At 40.5% G+C, this 25532-nt stretch overlaps 1 protein-coding gene across 10 annotated transcripts in view; it reads left to right on the top strand.

Annotated features, from left to right (window-relative positions):
* The window catches only part of hipk3a (homeodomain interacting protein kinase 3a), a 226526-nt gene extending 201920 nt beyond the window's left edge, over nt 1-24606 (top strand). For all 10 annotated transcript variants that reach the window (XM_048545334.1, XM_048545331.1, XM_048545336.1 and 7 more), the window contains 6 exons: nt 175-342; nt 3774-4076; nt 11035-11181; nt 14860-15119; nt 19592-19719; nt 20787-24606. In XM_048545334.1, the coding sequence (XP_048401291.1) occupies nt 175-342; nt 3774-4076; nt 11035-11181; nt 14860-15119; nt 19592-19719; nt 20787-21254 (1474 nt within the window). In that variant the 3' untranslated portion in view covers nt 21255-24606. The remainder of the gene's footprint in view (nt 1-174; nt 343-3773; nt 4077-11034; nt 11182-14859; nt 15120-19591; nt 19720-20786) is intronic.
* The last annotated feature ends 926 nt before the right edge of the window (nt 24607-25532 follow it).

Below are 25532 nucleotides of genomic sequence, written 5' to 3'. Positions count from 1 at the left end.
GAGCAAAGAATGTAGCGCCATGACTGACACTACCACCTCCCATGTTTCAGCATAGATTGAATAAAGGACTGTCGGCTCCATGCGTGGATCTTTCAGATTCTATGCATTTCTAAGCTAATGTGTATTATTTGATGTGTCTCTGATTGCCCAATTCATGTTCTTGTTTCCCCCCAGGAAGGTGCATGCTCCCAGTAGCCATTACAGTTCCATGTTGCCACAGCATCTTTTAACCAACCAAATGGCACTTTCAGCCACAAATCCCATCAATATGGGAATAGCCCAGGTGGTCTGGGCTCAGCCCTCTGCAACTAACCGGAAGAGGAATAAGCACTGTCAAAAGAGGTCAGTGATGGGCAGGCTTTCAAATGGTGGAAGTTATTAATGTGTGATTTTCTGACTTCAGCAAGATGCTCTCAATATAAGACTGTTGCCAGTGAAAACAATTAGCAGTTCAGGCAAAATTTGTTATGTTCACTGTAATAACTTAGGAAACCCAATTGGGAAAGGAAGATCATGTGTTATTGAATATCAAAATAGAATTACTTCTCGTGGTGTACATAGTCTAGTCACAGCCCGGGACCCACTGTTCTGCACGCCCAGCCCTGGGTTTGCTTCATTTTACTATCCAGAATGCCATCACTCACAATCATACTGTGATATTTTTGTTTATTTTTAACTCCTAAACACCACTAGTAAATCACCCCTGTAGCCAGTTAGATGTTTGCACGCAAAGTCTGTCAGGTCTGCTTTATTTTTTTAATTTTTATATCTGGAAATGCTCTCACACAGAACTAAGTGGCCTTCCCATCACCAAATCAGCATGACTTTTTTGTGTAATTACAATCAACACTAATAAGTCACCTGAATATTTACACCAATTGGATATTTACTAATAAAGCCTGTTACAGGAAACTCGATCTGCTTTTTTGTTAATATATCAGATCTGCTTTATGATATTTTCCACACAACAGTTTCAGAGATATTATTACACAGCTCTGGAGCAGGTGGGCCTTGAAACTGGGTCTCGTAGCTCAGAGGTAGGAACGCTACTACTGTACCACAAGGGGCCTCGGGTCTGCTTTATTTTTGTTTTAATCACCCTATTCAGAGATGTTATTACGCAACCCTGGAGCAGGTGGGACTTGAACCTAGGACTCCTGGCTCAGAGGTTGGGGCACTACCATTGCACCACAAGAGCCCCTGCCAGGTCTGCTTAATTTTTGTTTTAATCAACCTGTTCAAAGATGTTACGACACACCAGTAGAGCAGGTGGGACTTGAACACCGCCCTCTTGGTTCAGAGACACGGGCACTACCATTGCACCACAGGAGTGATCTCCAGGTCCCCTTTATAAAAGGGTTAGCAGATGTGCCCCAGTAGGATTAGGGTTATCAGGGGTATTCATTATTAAGAGGGAAATCAAGAGGGCAAAAAGTGGATTTGAGATAGCCTTAGTACATAAGGATAATCCAGAGATTCTGTGAGTACATTAAGTGCAAAATAGCAACTAGGGAGAGAATAGGGCCCCTTAAAGATCAGCAAGGTCTATGTGCGCAGCCACAGGAGATGGGAGAGATACTAAATGAACATTTCACATCAGTTTTTACTATGGAGAAAGATGTAGAGGCTGTGAAGCTCAGGGAAATAAATATTGCTGTCTTGAAAACAGCCCATATTACAGAACAGGAGTGCTGGAGGTCTTAAAAAACACAAAGATGGATAAATCTCCAGCACCTGATCAAATGTACCCCAGGACTTTGCGGGAAGTTAGGGAAGAATTTGCAGGGTCACGAGCAGGGATATTTGTATCATCTACAGCCATGGATGAGGTGCCAGAGGACTGGAGTGTGCTAATGTTGCGCCTTTATTTAGGAAAGGCTTTAAGGAGAAGCCTGGGAACTACAGGATTCTGACCAATAAGATTTACATGCATTTTGAGAGGCAGGGACTGATTAAGGGTAGTTAGCATAGCTTAGTGCATGGGAAATCATGTCTAATAAATTTGAATTTTTTGAGGATGAGAATTATTTGACGAAAAAGATAAAGAGGGTGGAGTGATAGTCGCTGTCTACATGGACTTTAGTAAAGCCTTTGACAAGGTTCTGCATGGTAGACTGATTAGTAAAGTTAGATCACATGGGATTTAGGGAGAGCTTGTCAATTGGATATAAAATTAGCTTGACGATGGTGGCGCAGTGTTGATTTTCAGACTGGAGGCCTGTGACCAGTGGTTTTCTGCAGGGTTTGGTGCTGGGTCCACTACTTTTTGTCACTGATATGGACCACTTGGATGACAACTTAGGAGGCATGGCTAATATGTTTGTGGATGACAGAAAAACTAATAGTACAATCAACAGTGAAGAAGGTCACCTTAGAATACAAAGAGATCTTGATCTGAGGAGTGGCAGATGAAATTTAATTTGGATAATGCGAGGCATTACATTTTGGTGAAATGAACAAGGGAAGGATTAATATTGTTAACGGTAGGGCCCTGGATAGTTTTGTTGAACAGAGAGACATAGAGATTCAGGTACATAGTTCTTTGAAAGTTGCATCCCAGGTAGACAGGGGAATTAAGAAGCCGTTTAGCACGTTTACCTTCATTGCTGAGACCATTGAATGTAGTAGTTGTACGGGACATTGTTGAGGCCACATTTGGAGTACTGTGTACATTTCTGGTCATCCTGCTATAAGAAGGATATTATTAAATTGGAGACTGTTCAGAAAAGATTTACCAGGATGTTTCTGGTCTGAGAGATTTTGATTTATAAATAAAGACTGGGGCTTTTTTCACAGGAGCGTAGGAGGCTGAGGGATAACCTTATTGACATTTATAAAACCATGAGGGTTGTAGATAAGGTGAATAGCAAAAGTGTTTTCTTTAGGGTGGGGGAGTTCAAAACTAAGGGGTATGATTTTAAGGTGAGAGGAGAAGGATTTCGAAGGGAGCTGAGGGGCAACTTTTTCACATGTTTCTATGTTGAATGAACTGCCAGAGGAAGTGGTAGATGCCATTTAAAAGACATTTGGACAGGTTCATGAATAGGAAAGAGTTAGAAGGATATGAGCCAAACACAGGCAAGTGGGACTGGTTTAGTTTGGGGAAAATGGTTGGCATGGATGAGTTGGACCAAAGGGTCTGTTTCCATGCTGTTTGACTCTATGCTCCATGAGGCGATTAATAAGTGATTCTACATGGACCTCGTACATGTGGTTATCACAGGGACAATTGTTAGAATGGGGAAATTGCGAACAAAAGGTGTAGTTGAGGCAACAAGTCCATATGCACTTGTAGAGAAGCTGGATAAGGTTTGAGGAGCAAAGGAATATGATAAACAGGTTAGGTGACTTATACTGGTCAGAGGTTGCTTGGAGCTTAAACACTAGCATAGACTTGAACACTAGTATTAAATCTTCCATTTTTGTTCTAAGTGAAAAGGCTCTAACTTCTACAATTCCTCCACACCACTGAGATCCTTCATTCCTCCGACCATTCTAATCCATTGATTTCGTAGCCTCTTCAAGGTCTGAGCATCATTTCTGCAGTGTGGTGCCCAAAATTTGATGCAGTACCTGAAGTCAGGACTAACAAGTGATTCATAAGGTTAAGCACAACACTTTTGCTTTTGTAGTCTATTTATAGGAAGTTCTGAACAAAGATAGGAACACATGGTTTGAGATGAGTACAGATAAGTCTTGGCATACTCATATGGACATAGCTCCTTGCAAGTTTTCTCACCCTTGCTCTGTTTGTTAATATTGTTTACTCACAGGAGCAATATGTCACACTACAGCAACCTACAGAACTCTGCACCACTGTCTCCAAAGATCACCAACAGTCCAAAGACCAGCGAATCAGAAGGCTGCCCAGCAGCACAGGACAATCACAGTGGAAAGGCTGATGGGGACTACTGTCTCCAGGGTTCAGTTGGGCAGGATGTGGACGGCAACCTGATCACCAACAAACAACGGCAGACCATCATCATTGCTGACTCCCCAAGCCCTGCTGTCAGTGTCATCACCATCAGCAGTGACACAGATGATGATGATGCTTCTCAGACCCACTCTCCAGAAGAGTGAGTGTTTATTAAAAACCACCTCTGCCAATCTCCATTTCACTGTCCAATTGGAATATTAGAAACCAGAGAAGAAGGCCATTCAGTACTTCAAATATGCTTGCACTGTTTATTTAGGTGATTTGATTGATTTATTGTCACAAGTACCTAAATACAGTGAAAAGCTTTGTTTACAAGCAGTACAGGTAGATCACAGTATGCAAGGTCATACAGATCGTAGAGTGAAACAGAAGTTAGACAGAGATGTATAAGTTACGTGGCACAGGGCATGTGCAATGTAAGATCAACGTGAGCAAGATCAGCATTATTTGAAGTTAGAGAGTCCACTCAAGTCTAATAACAGCAGAGAAGAAGCTATTCTTGAACCTGCTAGTGCATGTGTTCAAGCTTCTGTATCTTCTTCCTCACGGAAGTGCTTGTGAGAGAGGCTTCCTGGCCTGAGATGAGTCTTTGACACTGTTGCCGCAGAAAGGCTGTCAACGGGTCGTGTAAATAGAGCCCACGAGTGGAAGGTTAGCTTCCATGATGGTCTGGGCTGTGCACACAACCGTCTATAGTTTCTTACGGTCCTGGGCGGAGCAGTTGCCGTACCAGGCTGTTATGTACCTGCACACTTGGCAGGTCTAGACTCTATTTGCCAACCTTTGTTCTACATCTGTCAAAATATCTGACAAAAATGTAATGGTTTTATTTTGAAATGTCACGTTAATTTACAACTTTTTGGGGAAGAATGTTCCAGATTTTCACTCACCTTTGCGTGAAATAATGCTTCTTGATTTTACTCCCGAATGGTCAGCTTCTGATTTAAAAGGTCTCCTCTCCTTATTCTGGGCTCCCCCACAAAAGGAAATGGTTTATTGATATCTACTGTATTGAATTGCTTTAACATTTTAATTATCCCAATTAGATCATAGAATTGTACTAAACAGAAAAAAGCCCATTGTGCCGATGTCGGCATTTGGAAAGAGGCGATTAGTCCCACTTTAACTGCTCTTTCCTATGTAGCCCTGTGCTGCTTGTAAGATTCCACTTTCTAGTACTATTGAAATTTTATACAGTGTTCAAACGCACTATAACTAATATCTTAAATTGGTAGATTTCCACAAATATTTGTCAGTTTCTGGCTGAGTGCATCATTGATCAAATAAGATCTTTCAAGTCTGTGAAAGTGCAGACTCCATCAGATCTCCAAAATGAAATTTGCTCAGCAACTGCAAAGCTGGTCAGAGCATATGCCACACTGCGATTTAAAAGAATAATGTCATAATAGTTAACCAATCCCCTCCCAATACATTACAGGCACACAAACAATCTGTCTCTGCAAACAATGAATGGTAACAGATGCCAGGTCATAAATCAGTGCCAGACACCTGTCAAGTCTTTATTGCTGAATGGTCCTTTGTTTTACTGATTATTGTTTGAAACCACAGCTTATGAGGCTACACCCCAGCTACCAGGTAGCTTACTTCCTTCTAACTTATGTTTGTCACTCATACTAAAATTTTGTGGGTCTGGGAGAATGGAGTAAGTTGTTTGTCATCCTGTTTGACCATGACATGAGTTTCCAACACCAAGGCAACCTACCTCCATTTCCAATATTGTCTGTCACTGCCCCTGTTTCAACTCATCTGTTGCTGAAACTCTCATCCCTTCTTGGGCCCCCCTCCAGCCTCAATTATTCTACTGTTCTCTTGGCTGCCTTCCCGTTTCCCACTTGCCACAAACTTAAGCTTATCTAAAATTCTGTTGCCTGTGCCTTAACTTGTAGAATGATCCATACACACATAACCTCTCTGCTAGCTGACCTATATTATCTCCCAGAATAACAAAACCTGTATTTTGAAATTTTGAGATAATAAGATGTGAGGCTGGATGAACACAGCAGGCCAAGCAGCATCTCAGGAGCACAAAAGCTGACGTTTCGGGCCTAGACCCTTGATTCTTGTTTTCAAGTCACTCAATGTCTGCACACATATTTTCACTCATTGCCATTTTAATTTGCTATCTTTCAAATATTTTTCTATGGTAGCATTCTTTTGTATCTTCTGTTACTGAGCAGGATCTGTTTCTGCTCTGTGAAAGGCCTTGGGCCGGAGACTCTATTAAAAGATTGACAAAACTTGCTGTTGATTCTTCTCTTGCATTGTAGTTCAGTTGTGGGGGCTGCCCAATAATTGATTTCAACCAATAATACTTACTTCTTGCCATTTGAGATTGACTGTATGTTACTTATTTTATTTGATTTTTTTGAGAGTAACATCTACAAAGTTTCTCTGGCCCTTCTTGCAACCCCAAGGCATGACTCCTTGGCTCTGCCTGCTTATCATGAATACTGCAAGCTGTGTTCACAACTCCTGAATACAGCAGCCATCTTTCTCATTCTCATATCAGTGCTTACATGCAGTTTTTTTGCAACTTTCAAACAAAATTTAATAGACACACTTTCACTGCATCAAAAGCCCAGAAAGTTGTTGTGCAAAATTGTAAGTTTTTCTGTTATATTGTAAAAGGTTAACTATTGAGTTTCATACCACACAAGGTGGTCCATTACTTTTGCCCTCTACTTGGAAATAACTAATGACCAAATTGCTACACACAGATTTGCCATGACTCAACTAGTAGTTTTTGAGCCTCTGAGTTAAAAACGTAATGTGTTCAAGCCCCACTCCATGGGAATTGAGGCACACAACCTAGGCTGGCACAGTGCAGTACTGGACAAATGCAGCAGCTTTAAACTGAGTCCCATCTGTCGCCTTGGATAAAAGATACAGTAGCACTAACTTGAAATGAAACAAGAGAGTTATATACAGTATTTTGGGCAAATAATTTGTTCCTTAACTAAAGTCTCCAAAAATACAGATGGTCAGCTTATTTATCTCATGGCTAATTATATAGATTTGCTGTTTGCAAATTGACTGCTGTGTTTCCTGTGTTGTAACAATTCCATAATGCCACAACACCTCAGGTCCTGACATCTCTCTGATCTTGCCTTGCCTCAGATCCTATCCCTTTGTGTGTTCGTTATTCCCTCTGATGTTCCACTCCCTGATTCAGAATGATCAATGCTCAGCAAAGGATTTTGTTTTAGCCCTTTAAGTCCCCACCTCAAGGAACTTAGAATACGACATGATCTTGAACTATTCTTCCATCACCGTTGTCTTCATGTTTCCCCCCCCCCCCGCCAACAAACACACACACACACACCCGTTCATCTATCTCCAAACACCCCTTTAACCTGGACCCCTCTTTCTGGCTTCGATGTGTCCTTGATCTCGTCGTCAAGAACCATTGACGTGAAATGGGCCTCTAATTTCTTTTCTCTCCTCATCCACCTAACCTTTCTCTCTGTGAACTTGCTGCATTCCGTTCTGTCAAGTCTAAGTCTGACTGACATCAAATCTGCTAAACATCAAGCTGTTATTACTGGGACTATCAGTGACTTCATCTCTTCCGAACACGTCCTTTCTATAGTGTTCTACTTCAGACCCCAACTCCATACAGCCCATTTTCTACCTCCTTCCTGCAATTCAGAAAAAGACTGCCCTGGTGCACCCAAAGTTTCAGCCAGTACTGCCGCATTGAACTTGTTTCTTTCCATCTTAACTCTATTTCCTCTCCCCATGTTCAGGCTCCTCTACCTGTCTTCGTAATCCCATTCTGAAACAAAAAACTGCATCTGCAAATGATCTGGAAGCAATACAGAAATTACTGGTGAAATTCAGCAAGTCTGGTAGCGTCTGTAGAGAGAAAGCAGAGTTAACAATTCAACTCCAGTGACCCTTCTTCAAAATATCAATCATTTAGTCAGTTACACAATTTCCCAGTTCCTTGTTTGTAATCACTACTTCTCCGCCATGGATGTGCAATTCTTCGACAAATTCATCCCCCATCAGGATGGTCTAAAGGTTTTCCACTTCTTGAAAGGAGACTTCATTAACCACCACATTCCTTCACGTGGCTGAGTTATCTCTCACCTTGAACAATTTCTCCTTTCACTTGTCTAACTTTCTCCAACTAAATGCTGTGGCTTTGGGTACCCACACGTGTTCAAGTTATAAAAACTGAAAGAAGGTTCTGAGGAAGGGTCACCAGACGCAAAACATTAACTCTGATTTTTCTTCTCATATGTTACCAAACCTGCTGAGCTTTTCCCACAACTTTGGTTTTTGTTCCTGGTTTGAAGTTATGGCTATCTCTTTGTTGGATATATGGAACATTCCTTGCTGCAGTCCCAGTCAGGTCTCCCTCTCACAACTTTTTCTCTGGTACCTTGATGTTGTCATTGGTGCTGCTTCCTGCTCTCATCTGCAGTCGGATAAATTAATCAGTTTTGTTTCCAATTTTCTTACCCTTCTCACCTTCACTTGGCCCATCTCTGACTCTTCTCTTCCCATCCTTGACTTCTTTATTTCCATTTCAGGTGATGGACTGTCCAACATCCACTACATATCTATCCATTGACTCCAGTTACTCAACTACACTTCCTCACACCCTGCTTCCTATAAGGACTCCATTCCATTCTTCCAGTTTCTCCATCTCCCATCTGAACTGTTTTGATGATGTCACCTTGTACAGGGCTTGTTATGACATGTCTTCATTTACCCCTATTGGAGGATTCCCCACCCCACTGTGATTGACAAGGCACTCAGCTGTGTCTGATTCATCTTCCATGTTTTTGCCTTCACCTGTTCTCTTCCATCCCAGAACAGTAGGGTTCCCTTTGAGCTCATTTTCTGCCCTGTCAGACTCTGTATTCAAAGTATCATTCTCTGACATTTCCACCAAAGCCAGGAACAAATTGCACCTTATTCACCCCTCCCTTGTCAGTGTTCCACAGAGACCATTCTCTCTGCTAAACCTTGTCTGTTTATGTTCAGTCCTCATACTTCTTCATCCCCTCCTTGGCACACACCTATGCAATCACAGACGGTGTAACTCTTGGCTTTTTTAACCTCTTCCCTCCTCGCTGTTCAAGGCCTCAAACACACTTGGCAGTTCAATTAGTCATTTATGTGTACGTCTTTTGATTGTGTCTGCTATATTGGCTGGTCACAGTACGGTCTCCTGCACATTGGGGAGGCCACATGAGACTGGGTGACCACTTTGCAGAATACCTCTGCAGTATGTGTAAGAATGTCCCTTCCACTTGACTTCCATTTCAATATATTAGCTTGCTTCCATGTTAATATTTCCATTCCAAGCCGGCTGCGTTGTTTAAGTGAGGCTGGAGAAACAGCTCCAAGCTTCAAATTCAACCTTTGGCTCAACATAAACTCTGCTCACACCTCCTCTCACCTGCCATTTTCAGCCCCTGTGCACATGCCCCACGGCTTTGTTTGCATGGATTTATTCTCTGTAGGTTTGATCAATGCTCTGGTATTAACATCAACATCTACACTTAATCTATTCTGGCCTCTCCTATTATTACCACTTACTTTGATTTTTGCTCTGTGTGTCCTTACCATTCGGTTCAATTCGCTCCTCCTCGCCTCTTTTCAACAGCATAAAAACTGTTGCTTTTCCAGACCCTCATTGAACTTGAAATGTTAAAACTGTTTCTGTCTCCACAGATGCTGCCAGACATGCTGAGTTTCTCCAGAACTTTGTTTTTATTTCAGATCTCCAGCACCTGCAGAATTTTATTGTCATGATCCATACTGACATTGTTGGGTGTAAAATTTATTCAAATGTCCCGAGATAAAAGGTGCTAACTAAACACAAATTACTTACATTAAAATTAACTGGAACAAAGGATACCTTAAAGATGCCGTACAGTTTCTTCTCATAAAATGAAATCACACCTAAGGTATGCCTAACTTGGGAGTGCTTGATGCCAGAACTTGACGATCAGCATGGAAGAAAATAAACTTTGCCCAACATTGACATTATTTCACCTTGATAAATGTAATTAGAAAATTAATCAGAAATTGAGAATCCTCTGGTGATTTTAACTGATAAATAGTGTAGTAAAATCTCAGAATATCTCATGACCAATTCCCTGTTGGGGTTGTATCAGTGATAATGGGAACTGCAGATGCTGGAGAATCCAAGATAACAAAGTGTGGAGCTGGATGAACACAGCAGGCCAAGCAGCATACAGGAGCACAAAAGCTAAGCGCGGAGCTGGATGAACACAGCAGGCCAAGCAGCATCTCAGGAGCACTAGAGGAGCTGCTTGGCCTGCTGTGTTCATCCAGCTCCACACTTTGTTACCCTGTTGGGGTTGTATGAGTTTCCTATTCTCTGTACGTGTGCTGCATCAGAAATATGAAGCAGCACAAGGAGATGCGGGCCATACCTGAGCCATCATTACAAGGAGTCATTAAACAATAGAATTTGAAAATATAAAGTAAAACACTACAGCTACTGAAATTCTAAATAATACCAGATAATGCTGCGAAACCTTCATTAAGTCATGTAGCATCTGTGGTAAGGGAAACACAGTGAATGTTTCAACAACAGCATGTTACATCTAAAAAGTGACTTTAGTATTCCATAATAACATCGAACAATGAGCCACATGAAGAGCTATTAGGCCGAGCGATGAAAATCTTGGCTAAAGTAGATCATTTTTAGGAGCATCTTAAAGGGTGAGGATTTCAGCTCAATGGTCTTTCATCAGAAGCTAATACTAACAGCTATTCAGCAAGTTCAGAAGCAGGGAGTCAGGTGGGGTGAAGGGAGTGAAGAACAAAAGGGATAGAATGCATGGAGCAAGTAATTAAATCATATGGAGGACATTCCGATACAAAGGGTGAAGTAATAGAACAAGTAAAAACAATTTGGAGGGGATGCAAACAGTTCTAACAAAATAGCAGATGGGAAGGGAATCCTGAAATGACTAGGCAAAAAGAAATGTTCTGGTTGGTCAAAGATTTTTGCAGAGTCATTTCCTCACAACTGATTGCTTTTTACGTGATGGTATTGTTTGTTCTTTATCCACCCCGTCCACCAACAGGTGTAAAGGCAGTCCAGACTGCGAGGCATGCCAGAGCACCCTCAACATCGACAGAGTGTGTTCGTTAAGTAGCCCTGACAGCACCCTGAGCACCAGTTCATCAAATTCAGCACAGTCCAGCCCATCTCCCTGCAAAAGGCCAAACAGGTATGGACTGCAGATGAGTGTTGTGTTTGTTCTCTGAATACAGTGACAGAACTGAACAGAGAGCAGAAGCTGGAGGATGGCACGTAAGGTCAACATTTCCAAGTTAATTCCTGTGTGTTAAATTCTGACATATTTGGAAGATCACTCAAAATCGATGGTTTAGTAAATATCAAAACAGTGGGGACCAGAAATAATACAATGATGCAGCCAGACCTTTGTGCTTTTGCTGATTCTTTGAAAGAGCTATCTTATCAGTTCCATTCCCTCATCATTACATCCTAAACACTTAATTTTCTTTTTCCTTTCCTATATATATACAATTCTCTTTGAGAGGTGCTAATGAAACTGCCTTTCAAGCATTACCTGCTCAATTTGGATAAAGCGCAATACAAAAGCATTTCTCCTCATCTCCCCTATGGTTCTTTTGACAATGAACAATTATCGTTTTTTCATTCTCTCCTGGGATGTGGGCACCTCTGGCTTGGTCAGCATTTATTGCCCAGAGGACAGTTAAGAGTTAACCACACTGTGGATGTGGAGTCACATATCATAGAGCACAGAAACAGACCCTTCTGTCCAGCTCACCCATGCCGACTATGTTCCCAAACTAAATTAGTCCCACCAGCCTGCTCTTGTTCATGTACCTATCCAAATGACCTTGAAATGTTGAAACTGTACCTGAATCTATTACTTCTTCTGGCAGATCATTCCACATATGAAGCACTCTCTGTGTGCAAAAGCCCCACCAGAGGGAAAAGATCTAAAGTAAGCCAGACTAGCCGAGGACGACAGATTCCTTCCCTAAAGGACATTAGTGAACCAGATAGGGTTTTTCCAACACTTGACAATAGACTCATGGTCAATAAATTCCCAATTCCAATTTTTTATTGATTTCTCATTCCACTAACTGCTAAGGATTTGAACCCCAGGACATTACCTGGATCTCTGGATTAACAGTTCAGCGTTAATACCACTGGGTCGTTGCTTTCCCAATAAAACTATATCTTCTGGCGGACAGATTCTCCTGCCAGTTAAAACAGTTCATTTTGATTTAGTCTATTAAAATTCTGATCAAAACTCTGATCACATCTCTTAATGTCTCCCTAACTTTTTTTTCGCTCTAAGGGGAATAATCCCAGTTTGTACAGTCTCTTCACACAACTGAATTCGCTCATCACTGCTAAGATTCTAGATAGTTTAAAAGAATAATACTAGCGGAACTGCCTGGGTGTGCCACTGGGAAAGGGTTATCCAGCTGGTCCTCCTCTCTTCCAGGAAAAAAAAAACGCTGAGGGACAACCTAATTGTGATCCTTCAAATTATGAATTTGGTAGAGTGGATGCAAAGGGACTGCTCTCCTCCACAAGAGGAAGCGTAACTAGAGGTCATCAATATATGTTCATCAGCATGAAATGTAGTAAGAAATTCAGAAGAACCTTGTTTTCCCCCAAAGGTTGGTGAGAATGTGGAACTGTCTATCACAAGCTGTCTGAAGTGATCAGTAGAAATACATTTGGAGAGAAATCAGATATATGTGAGGCAGAAGGGGATAGATGGTTGCAATGATGGACATAAATAAGAAGAGACAGCAGGAAGCTTTAGTGGTGCATACAGACTGGCACAAACCAATTAAGCTGACATGTATCCTGTGTTGAAGGAATTCTATTCACAGCACAACCGGAAATAGAATGTACCAATAAGTGAAATTTAGTATTGTGTCAATATTTGCTAAAATAGATTTTAGAGAATGATTATTCAACTTGCAAGAATTAAAGTGTAACCTGGTGAATTTCTGTCCTTTATTAAATCATAGCATTGTTAACCCAAACCGTAATGAAGACAGATGTGGGCTATGTTTACTGTTTCATCCAAAGTAGCTTTACGTGTTATTTATGTAGTGTCAGCTGTAGGCCACATGATGAAATCCTAGAATTATGTGTTTTGATGGTGAGCTGTCGTCACAATTGTATTCATAGCAAAATATGATAATGAGGCTCTTGCTTGTTTTTGACATTGCCACAAGTAGTGATGGACCAGAAAGCACCACTACTTCAGCAACAAAGACAGAAATTGCTGGAGAAACTCAGCAAGTCTAGCAGCATCTGTGGAGAGAAAACAGCATTAACACTTTGAGTCTAGCGACCCTTTTTCAGAACTTCAGCCAGGTATTCTTCTCACACCTGGTCTGATTTCTGAAATGTCTATCAGTACTACTGCTGGATGTTTGTTATCAATTAGATTTGATATTAAAATGCTACTGGTGAAAAACTTTCTCAGTTCACTCCTGTCATAGTACTATAGACTAGAAACAGGCCTACAGGGAGTTGGGTACATTGTTCCTACCAAGGTCACAAAGTCCTGTTGGTGTGACAAATCAGAAAGATTCACCATTCAGGGGAATGGGATGGTGCATCAACATGCTTTTGCTTCGCATCTTTAAAATAGGAAAACACTGCTCTGGTTGTCACTGATGCATAGGTGTTAGAGGAGTTTGGGGAGGCAATGGCCTATTATTGCTGGACTGTTAACCCATAGACCCAGATAATGCTCTGGGTACCTGGGTTCAAATCCTACCATGGCAGAAGGCAGAAAAACGTCCAAATTTAAGAGTCTATTGATAACCATGAATCCATTACCAATTGTTGGAAAAACCAATCTGGTTCACTAGTGTCATTTAGGAAAGGAAACTCTACCTGGTCTGGCCTACACATAATTCCAGATCCACAGCAATGTGAATGACTCAGCTGCTTTTTGGGCAATTAGGGATGGGCAATAAATGCTGCCCTAGCCAGTGACACCCTCATCACATGAATGAATAAATTAAAAAAGTTAGGAGAGACAAATGACATATCTCCGTTTGGTTGTAAGTTCACTCACGGTAAAGCTTCTACCTCTAAACTGCAAGATTATAGGTTACATTTCAAGGACTTTGGACTGCTGTTAATCTGATAGGCTGCTGCTCCTAGATCAGTATTGATGGAGTGATCGACCAGCCCAAAATTAACCATAAAAGTTGAGGCCCCATTTGCCCTTTCAGATGGATATTCAGTAAATGATCTCAAGACACTTTGTGAAGATAAACAGGTGAATTCTGTCTGGTGCCCTAAGGCTTATATTTATTCTTCAGTTAATATTGCTACAGTTAAGGTAAGGGCAGATGGTTTAGAGAGATTGTAAGGAAAGATTTTTCACCCAGCGGGTGGTGGGAATCTGGAATTCACTGCCTGTTAGGCTGGTATAGACAGAAAAGATCGTCTTAAGAAGAATTTAATTTAAACTTGCAATTCCAAGGCTTTGAAGGACATGGGCCAAAGGCTGGAAAATGGGATTAGAATCATCAGGCTATTGTTTTGTCTCGTACAGACTTGATAGGTCAAAACACCTTTTTCAGTGCTGTAGACCTCTATGACTGAAGAAATAATTATTTGGTTGTTGTTTGTGAATCCTTGCCATCTGCAAATTAGCTGACCCTTTTCCCCATGTTACAACAGCAACTAAACTACAAAACTAAGTTATTTCATTAGATGTGAAGGGCACATTGGGAGCATCTCGAGATTTTGAAAGGCGCTGTATTCATGAACAAGTACTTTCCATGAAGCGATTGTGTGATCTGAAACATATGAATGACTGATGCTGTCCAGTGCCTGAACCACCATGTTATCTTAATTGACATTCCAGTATGTCAGAGGATGAGCCTGAAAGTGGCTGTGACACAGTAGATGGATCACCAACCAGTGAGTCTTCAGAGCAAAACGAAAGTCCCTTTCTGGAAGAGCGATTCCTTCAGGATGCAGCTAATCAGAATTCAGGTGGCATAAACTCCAAGGGAACAGACAGCAACAAGCCCGCTGTGCGCACCGTGGTGGTGCCGCCAATGAGGGTGCAAAGCAGCAATTCAATCTCCATAACAGACTTGAGTGAGCAGGTCTCAAATGCAGGTAAGGGACTGTTTTGTATGCATGGTCAGAGAGAATTATATTTGTAACTCCTGCAACAAGTTAGTTGCATGCAAGAAAAGTTAGAAAAGATTTAAGGTCATCTTTTGAAAGGGGACCAGTGAGGTGAACAGAATTGGACAGAGAATAAGGGAACTATGAATCCTGTCCTAAAAAGTTGTACTGAAGTATTCCCTGTTTTCCCCGCCATAGGGAGTCACAATGTGAATAATATAATTTTGTTGTACTGGGAATACATGAACCAAGGGACCTGGAAGTGCTTATTCAAAGCCCCTTGAATTATGCAAGGCAAGTTGAAAAGACAGCTCAGAAAGCTTGGTCTGGGAAATAGGGACAGTGGAATACAAAAGAAAAGGTGATATGTTAAAACTAATAAAGTATCGTGCACAATCCTGGCCTCTTTAGGAAAGATGCCAAAGGGATACAAGGGTTGAGGAAGTCAGATACTAAAGGAATTTAAAAAGCTGGTATTGTTCTCTTTCAGGAAAAGATGGTAAAGGGAAGATATCAGAGCTGTTCCAAAATATAAAATTTGATGGAGCAACTTGGGAGAAACTGTTTCATAGAACATAGAACATAGAACATTACAGCACAGTACAGACCCTTCGGCCCTTGATGTTGTGCCGACCTGTCATACCGATCTCAAGCCCATCTAACCTACACTATTCCATGTACATCCATATGCCTATCCAATGACGACTTAAATGTACTTAAAGTCGGCGAATCTACTACCATTGCAGGCAAAGCGTTCCATTCCCTTACTACTCTCTGAGTAAAGAAACTACCTCTGACATCTGTCCTATATCTTTCGCCGCTCAATTTAAAGCTATGCCCCCTCGTGCTCGCTGTCACCATGCTAGGAAAAAGGCTCTCCCTATCCACCCTATCTAACCCTCTGATTATTTTAAATGTTTCAATTCAGTCACCTTTCAACCTTTATCTCTCTAATGAAAACAGCCTCAAGTCCCTCAGCCTTTCCTCGTAAGACCTTCCCTCCATACCAGGCAACATCCTAGTAAATCTCCTCTGCTCCCCTTCCAAAGCTTCCACATCCTTCTTATAATGCGGTGACCAGAGCTGTATGCAATACTCCAAGTGGGCCGCACCAGAGTTTTGTACAGCTTCACCATAACCTCTTGGTTCTGGAACGCGATCCCTCTATTAATAAAAGCTAAAACACTGTATGCTTTCTAAACAGCCCTGTCAACCTGGGTGGCAACTTTCAAGGATCTGTGTACGTGGACACCGAGATCTCTCTGCTCATCTACACTACCAAGAATCTTACCATTAGCCCTATACTTTGCCTTCTGGTTACTCCTACCAAAATGCATCACCCCACACTTGAGTGCATTAAACTCCATTTGCCAACTCTCAGCCCAGCTCTGCAGCTTATCTATGTCTCTCTGCAACCTACAGCATCCTTCGTCACTATCCACAACTCCACCGACCTTCGTGTCGTCTGCAAATTTACTAACCCATCCTTCTATGCCCTCATCCAGGTCATTTATAAAAATGACAAACAACAGTGGACCCAACACCGACCCTTGCGGTACACTACTAGTAACTGGTCTCCAGGATGAACATTTCCCATCAACTACCACCCTCTGTCTTCTTTCAGCAAGCCAATTTCCGATCCAAACTGCTATATCTCCCACAATTCCGTTCCTCCGCATTTTGTACAATAGCCTATTGTGGGGAACCTTATCGAACGCCTTGCTGAAACCCATATACACCACATCAACCAGTTTACTCTCATCTACCTGTTTGGCCACCTTCTCAAAGAACTCAATAAGGTTTGTGAGGCACGAGCTTCCCCTCACAAAACCGTGCTGACTATCCCTAATCAATTTATTGTTTTCTAGATGATTATAAATCCTATCCCTTATAACCTTTTCCAACACTTTACCAACAACTGAGGTAAGGCTCACTGGTCTATAATTATCAGGGTTGTCTCTACTCCCCTTCTTGAACAGGGGAACCACATTTGCTATCCTCCAGTCGTCTGGCACTATTCCTATAGACAACGACGAGTTAAAAATCAATGCCAAAGGCTCGGCAATCTCCTCGCTGGCTTCCCAGAGGATCCAAGGATAAATCCCCTCTGGCCCAGGGGACTTAGCTATCTTCACCCTCTAATACCTCGTCCTTGTGAACCTCAATCCCACCTAGTCTAGTAGCCTGTATCTCAGTATTCTCCTCGACAACATTATCGTTTTCTAGAGTGAATACTGTTGAAAAATATTCATTTAGCGCTTCCCCTATCTTATCTGACTCCACACACAACTTACCACTACTATCCTTGATTGGCCCTAATCTTACTTTCGTCATTCTTTTATTCCTTCAATACCTATAGAAAGCCTTAGGGTTTACCCTGATCCTATCCGCCAACAACTTCTCATGTCTCCTCCTGGCTCTTCTGAGCTCTCTCTTTAGGTCTTTCCTGGCTACCTCGTAGCCCTCAAGTGCCCTAACTGTGACAAATGGTTGGTAAGCAGACGAAAAAGAGTTCAAATCATTGGACTGTTAAAGTTTGAAATATGGGTTATGGGGAATAAACTGGAATGGGGTCCAAATTAGATAGCTCTTTTACAGAGGCCACATGGTCCCCTAGAATGCAATAAGAGTTTGTTATTCAAAAGTCTCCTATAGCTTGAGTAACATCTGCCTAGCTCCCACTTGAGCATGAATCATTTATACAAAAATTGCCCACAATCTAACACAGAGAAGCTCAAAATGTGTCACAGGGGTTTGGGTGCTATCAGAAAAGACATTGTACTATAGCAACAGGGCTGCGAAGCTGAGATTCAGGGCTCTGATTAGAAGGAAAAAGGAAAAATTAAGTGTGCAGTCTACACAGTCAAGCTGAATGTTGATGGCAGCCTGGCTCAGTTATTTGTTAAATATGACAACTTATTCTTCAGCAACAGGGGACTTTACACCTCTCCATTCTGTCAGTAGTCATGTTTCTCAAATAATTATTAAGTCCCAAAAGTTTGCGTCCAAGTCATTTTCTGCATTTCAGAATTCTCTGCGACATAAAAATCCATTAGAATACCTAACTACAAGTGTGTGTTCCAGAAATCATCACAGATATAACGCTCTGAAACATAAAACATTATAAACCAGTAATAAAAATTAAATTACTAATTCAAATACTGTATCTACTATGTTTTGACTCCCAAAATACTGTACTAAAATGTGCCTAGGTCTGCTGAAAACACTTCCAGACTGCTGGTGTTTCTGAACACAGCTTTCCTGAGTAGAAAGGTTATGGAGTATTGGATCTTACTTTTAAAACTGTTGTTTGTCTGAGAAACATCTTTACAAAAAAAATGAGGTCAATCAGTGAGGGATTTAAGTCATAAACTTTCATTACCTTCACTGCTCCCTATTGTCAATGTGAGTTTAATCATGATCTCTGCCATGTCTATTTACTGAGCAAAGGGAATAAGATTGTACTGCAGGTAGGCAATTCAGGAAGTACTTGGTTCCTTCGGCATACCGGGGTTGATGTGATTCTACATGTAGTTAGTAGGTTTCTTGTTTTAACTTTTTTTTATGTATCTATGTAATTATAAAAGCTTTTTGAGTGTATTATGCTTTCAACTTCCTATATCCGTGTGTTGAGTATGTAAGGATTAAAATGGCCCCTTTAATGCAACAAAATATCCCAAAGTGTTTCACAAGAGCATTAACAAACACTCAGCAATATGAAGTATTAGGGCACAAGGAGACAGGCTTTATGGACCACCTGAAATCACAAGAGTGAAGCAGAGGGATTTAGGAGGGAATTCCAGAACTTTAGAGCCTAAGTAGCTGAAGGCACAGTATTGAAGATGTACAATAGACTAGAATTAGAGGAACACACATCCCAAGGAGATGGAAAACAGTACAGAATTTTTTTAATAATCCTACTGAAATTTTTTATACGCATAACTTACCACAGTTGCCTTTTGAACCATCCCAGTGTATCTTTAACAATGAACAAGAGTAAATTGCTTCTATAGTCCACTACAAATAAATTGAGTAAATATTTTCTTTGGCATCCTGGAATATTTGTACTGTTTTTCTGTTCCAAGATGGTATGTGTACCTTAAATGTAACTTGTAGATCAATTAAATTGTTAATGTCATCACAGAACTTCAGAACTGAACTAAGATTAGTCCCAGATACAAATTTGAAGCTGGATTTGCCTAAATAACATCACACCACACTGGTCACCTTTCTTAGAGATGTAATAAGGAGCGGTATACGTAAATGTCCTTTAATGAAAGGGAGAAGTGAGATAGCAAGAAGGAAAATTTGTTTTCTGTTGCCATTTCATACACCTGGGGACATTATTCGTTGGTGCAAGTTGCGAACTTTGAAATGGTTTGATTTTGCCATGTCTAGAGGCAACCTGATAGCCCAGGGATTAAACCTTTTCACACGTTGAACTGGTTTTCACCTTCCAGATACGACATGTCAGCCATTGAGCAAGGGCCGATCTGTACCTGAAAAAATAAGCCAGCTTTCAACTGTAGGTATTCGCCAGCAGAAGTCTTTAACAGCATTCCAACAGCAACACTTGAATTTTGGTCAGGTATGTGTGAACTCAACTGATTGTAAGATGTCTTCCTCGTGATATTGCAGTGATATTCTTCGAGCAAACATTTTACCGTGCATTGAACTACTTTTGCCTTTTCTTGTTATAAGCCTGACAGGCAGGCACATGAATAAACAATTTGGCTCTTTGAGTCACCTTTGTCATTCAACAAGACCATGGCTGGTCTTCTACCCCGTGTCACGCTATCTCTTAACTCCCAACAATGTATCAAACCCTGCCATGAATATACTTAATGACTGAGCGTCCACAGGTCTGGGAGGTAGAGAATTAGGAGTAACCATAAAAATAAAGGAAAGGACTACAGATGCTGGAGATCTGAAACAAAAGCAAAGTGCTGGAGAAACTCAACAGATCCAGCAGCATCGGTAGAGAGAAAAACAGGGTTAACATTGTGCGTCCAGTGACTCTTCGTTAGGACTGAAAGCAACTGAGGAAATGGTAGTATGTATGCTGATGAGAGGGGTGGGGTTGAAAGGGATGGTGTGAATTGAATATTTGGAGATGGTGCCCAGAGAGAAAAACAAAAAAGGAAGCAGATAATAGGCTGCTGAATTTTATATGTTCATTGTGATTACCGCTCATTCTTCTAAATTGCAGTGAATTTAGGTCTAGTTTAGTCAATCTCTTCTTACAGGATAAGCCCCTCATTGTATGAACCACTCCTTAAAGAAGACAAAACTGCACACAGTACTCCAAGTGTAACCTCATCAACGCACTGTGTATTCAAGTTCTAGGAAAGCATCCTCCTCTACGCATCCCAATTCACATTCGTTGAAGTACATTTCACAGTGAAGTCCTTATGATTTATCTTTACTCAGATCCTTAATGATAATTTTTGTTATGACCTTATCTGTCTGAGTGTTCCATCGATATCATAGTTGATTAATCATACTACCTATATTTCTCAGACCAGCGATTAAATAAACCAGCAGATTGTTTGGATGAACTGCAAGTTATTGTAGAATGTTCATTTATTCTTGGCATTTTTTTTGAGTGATGTGGGTGATTACTGATTAAAGAAATGTATTTTTTTCCATGTTCAGCACTATGGATCGATGCCTCAGGAATGGAACGGCAATTATGGACACCGGAGAAAGCAGGCCTTCATCACGCCCACAATCACTGGTCACCCTTTCTCTCTCGCTCACGGGAGCCCCAATCACACTACAGCCCATGGACATATGACCGGAAACACACACCTCGGGGGCCAGCCCGCCATCTTATCCTATCCTCCATCGGGTCCCCTGGGCAACACAGCTCCCATGGCCCATCTGTTGGCCTCCCCATGCACTTCAAGGCCTGTCATGCAACCCACGGCCTATAGTATTTCTCACCACAATGGCCTCCTTCACCAAATCCCCTTTGGTCTCAATCCCCGTCTGCTGCCTTCTCCGACCATTCATCAGAACCAGTACAAACCAATGTTTCATCCTCACTCCTATATCACATCCCCCGTCTACACTGGATTCCCATTAAGTCCAACAAAGCTCAGCCAGTATCCCTATATTTGAAGATTACAGAACAAGAAAAAAAAGAAACTGGCCTAAGGCTCAGTCATGTGTAAAGCATCTGGAATTGAAGGAACGCGTAACTGATTAAAGAATAATTCCAAGCTGTGGCACAAGAAATTCATTTCTTCATTGTGTTTTTGTTAATCATGGTACATAAAGGTGCAGAAACGAAAAGAAACAAAAAAGCTGAGCTTTAAATCAAACCAAGTTTTAATGTGTCTTTGCACATTCGACAATACAGCTTTTTCAGCCATTGTGTTAGGTCCAAGGACGTGTGCGGTGATTCGAAGCCGCAAGGAGCATGGGGCGAGAGAGAGAGAGGCATAGCTCTCCACTTCTGTATTGCCTTGTTGCGTCCACTGCAAGACATGTGTATCACAAACACACACACTTGTGAAGCCATGCTATTGACCCCATGAGGGCAAAGGGTGCATATTATGTCTGCCGGTGTACAAGCAAATATACTTGTGGTTTCCCCTGTGTCTTTAGTGTTTTTTCAGTGTTCAGTCATTAACCTAAAAGGGTTGGGGCCGTTGCTCCCCACACCTGCATGTGTTTTGCATGGGCAAGAATTGCCTAAAATTGGGTTTTTTACACTTCAGTGTCGTCAGTAACAATGGTTTTCACACACATAGTGCCTTAAATATTTTGAGGTTGTTAATGTTACTATGTTATGGACTGTAGCACTTGAATTCTTATCTAATCCAGTGATTGAATAAAAAAAATGGGAAAGTAGGAGGAATATTAGTGCTTTAGTTTTTCAGGTTTGGCGTGTGGTATACTTATCCAATCCTTTAAGGACTAGCCTTGTTTTGTGCTTCACCGGTTGTGGGCTCAGTCTGCTTTCCTCTTTTCAGAATGATCTAGAAATACCAGAGGTGTAGAGCAAGTATTCAGAAATTGACTGAGATAATTCAATCACTGGTTTCTACTTTAAACTCGTCTATAATGAGCAGTGTTTATACTGTCAAAAAATAATAATCTGCAATACAATCGAAATAGAAGTGTGTGCGTGTGTGTTTCTTTTTAAAAAGAAGTTTGCTGTTTATGGAACTTAGTGAAATGATTAGATATGTGGTGGCATGGCTTTGTTTAGAAAATTGAAAAAAATGCAATTCATAATACTCAATGACTCATGATATGGTTTTACCTTAGCTTGAGCAGACCATGCAGTATTTGATACACGTAGTAACATACTATTTAGTCCTGAGGCTTGACGAGGTGCAGGTTTTTTGTGTGCAATTTTATCATTTATGCATGTGATAAATTTCACCCTCTTTATCACTTTTTTTTTTTGTTTCATTTTTAGCTTGTTCAGTGTCTACTTGCTTATTTTATACATTCCGTCAGGGAGATAAAATGAATTACGCGCTCTGTGCATTTTTCTGTATGCGCGTCATAACACAGAATTTTTTTTAAAAATGAAGTTGCTTTTCGCAGCACCAAAGAATTTTCCTGTCATCCCATTTCCTAAGCAAGTTTAGCAACTTTGCATAGACCTCAAGAAAAATACTCAAAAAAAGGGGTAGCAAACAAAGGTTAATTTTAAAAAAAAACTTTTTTCAAAATTTCAATAAAAAAGTTTGAGGCTATGTTTTAGTTCTTTGGGCAAGTAAGAAGTTGTAACATTTATCTTGAATGTATTATAGATAAGCTGCTATATAATGATTGCCACTTCAATTAGCTGTGAAATAGGTGATTATTAACTGTTCTTACTTAGCCTTCTCATTTCTGTAAGTCTGATTACATTAACTAGAAGTGGGTTTCGATTAATTTTGGCGTTACTGTTTGGAGTGTCTTTGTAACTACTGTATTGTAAATGATGAAACTTTTAATTGCTTTTGTTTTTATTTTTGGGTGTGTGTTTTTGCATCAGTATTTTACCTTAAGTAACTTCGAGATCATCACTGCATATAAATGGATGTATTGATGTAACTTAATTTTTATGTTTTCATATTGGCATTGTGTTAAAGAATCTGAATCGCTGTAGCTTGCAGAATTGACTTAACTTTGTTTCTTTTTTGCTAATGCAGTTTACTGCTGCAATATAGAATCTTTTAATTATTCACTGGAACCAGCAGCCAGTGTGCAGAACCTGATTTCTGTATACTTTATTTATATTTTCTAAATTTAGAAAAAAATTAAAAGACCCTAACACACCACTAATAAACAGCACCAGTTTGACTTCAATAAGCTAACTTTGAGTATAACCATTTTAGGGGAGAGGGCTGTATATCTACTAAACAAAGCAGTGTTTTATTTAACATTAGCCTTTAGTCATAGCCATGGATGACAATGTGCCTAAGCGCGAAGGCTTTTAAACCACAGAACAGTTGTATAGTTAAGTCAAATTTATAAAATGTATTGTACCTCTTGAAAAATTTGGTGCTTTCTAGCATAGTTCTATTTTTATCAATAGACACCATAGTTTGTAAAAAAAGACAAAAGAACTCTAAATATGGGACTGATTACTGAAGGGAAACAACTAGTATAAGATAGTTAGGCCATAGCACTGTGGAATGATAATATCATGATGCCTGAGTACTTCACCAAAGTGTTGCATTCAGTTTTTTTTCTTGAGTTCTATCCACTGGTGATGCCTTAAAGTTATTCTTAAACAAGACACTGTGAAAAGCAAGAATGGGCATTTGGGGGCAAGAAAGTAATATAATACCCACCTCATTTTAAATTTGGACATACATCTTACGTGCATAATGGGTTTTAATTTTAGCTATGCTTAGAAATCAAATTCAGTACCCTTGTGTATGATTGAGAGTGCATTTTGAAACTAAAAACGTATCTGAAAAGATTTTGTCTTTAATTGATTTGAACCAATTAGTTTTGATGGGCTAGAGGCTCACAATTGGATGGCATCTTAAAGCAAACAGCAGTATCAATCTTTTCTTTCCTAGACCCATCGTCTCCTTTATCAGCTTTGCCCTTAGTTGACAGCAGTTCAATAAAAGTTAAATCAACGCTGCAAGTTATAGAAACCTGTTGTTTAGATTACACAACAACGTAGACTTGATTATTCAGTTGGAACTGTTACTGTTAAAAATTGTAGATTTTTTGTGGCTTTTTGCTTTTGATTTTAATGCTACACTAGTTTGCCATGTAGCAATTGCACTGTGCAATATTTACAATATGAGGACTGGGAAAATTTTTATGGATGTATGTCTCTTACAGTTTGCGATAGTATTTCTTGCTAGTTCTCAGTGATTTAAATGTGACCAAGCCTTCGTACCTTGTCACATAAAGCGGGTTTTCCAGGTGACTATTTTGGTGAGTGTCAAAAATAAGAGTTTATGGTGTATTATTGTCGAGATTCACTTTGAATTAAAATATATATTGCTGCAGCAAATCAGTGTGGTGGATATTTTGTACAAACATAATGGGTAGAAAAAAGACCAGCTTGTTCCCCAAGCCTGGCCCACAGCATGATGGTTGCTACTTCAGAAGAAAACAAAACAAAGTTGGACTAAACTGTTTGGTCCCTTGAGCCCACTTTGGCATTGAATACGATCATGGCTGATATTTTACCTCAGCTGAGCCCTCCTGCACTATCCTCAAAATCCCTTTCATTCTCTTAGTATCCAAATATTAATTGATCTCGTGTGTTGCGTATACTCAACGTTGGAGCTTCCTCAGCTCTCTGGTTCAGAGAATTCCAAAAATTCACAACCCTCTGATGAAGAAATTTTTACTTACCTCAATCCTATTACCTCTCACTCCCACCCTGCTCCTGAAATCTGAGTGAACAAAAGCCAGTCCAGGACATCAAATAGACCAAATGTCCTGAAGTCACTTACTTTCTCTCAAAACCATCACTGTTTATAATGTTTCAGTTTTCTTTTAGGTTTGTGTCATGGAATCAAGTTGCTTTGTGTGTAAGTGCCAAGGTTTCCCATTTGTGCATTGATGTATCAAGTTGTGGTACTTCTCCCATCAACGAGGCTAAAAGAGAACAAAATGTATTGCATTTATTGTTTCAGAGATAGTAGGAACTGCAGATGCTGGAGAATCTGAGATAACAAGGTGTAGAGCTCGATGAGCACAGCAGCATCAGTGGAGCAGGAAGGCTGATGTTTCAGGCCTAAACCCTTCAGAAAGTTTCTGAAGAAGGGTCTAGGCCCGAAACATCAGCCTTCCTGCTCCTCTGATGCTGCTTGGCCTGCTGTGTTGATCCATCTCTACATCTTGTTATCTCTGTATTGCATTTATGTACCCCCTACTAACATTTTGTGACACCTCAAAACATTTTACATGCAATGGATTGGT

This window comes from Stegostoma tigrinum, chromosome 17, assembly GCF_030684315.1.
Source record: "Stegostoma tigrinum isolate sSteTig4 chromosome 17, sSteTig4.hap1, whole genome shotgun sequence".
In the NCBI taxonomy this organism is placed as follows: Eukaryota; Metazoa; Chordata; class Chondrichthyes; order Orectolobiformes; family Stegostomatidae; genus Stegostoma; species Stegostoma tigrinum.
This window is presented reverse-complemented; position numbering and strand designations above follow the sequence as displayed.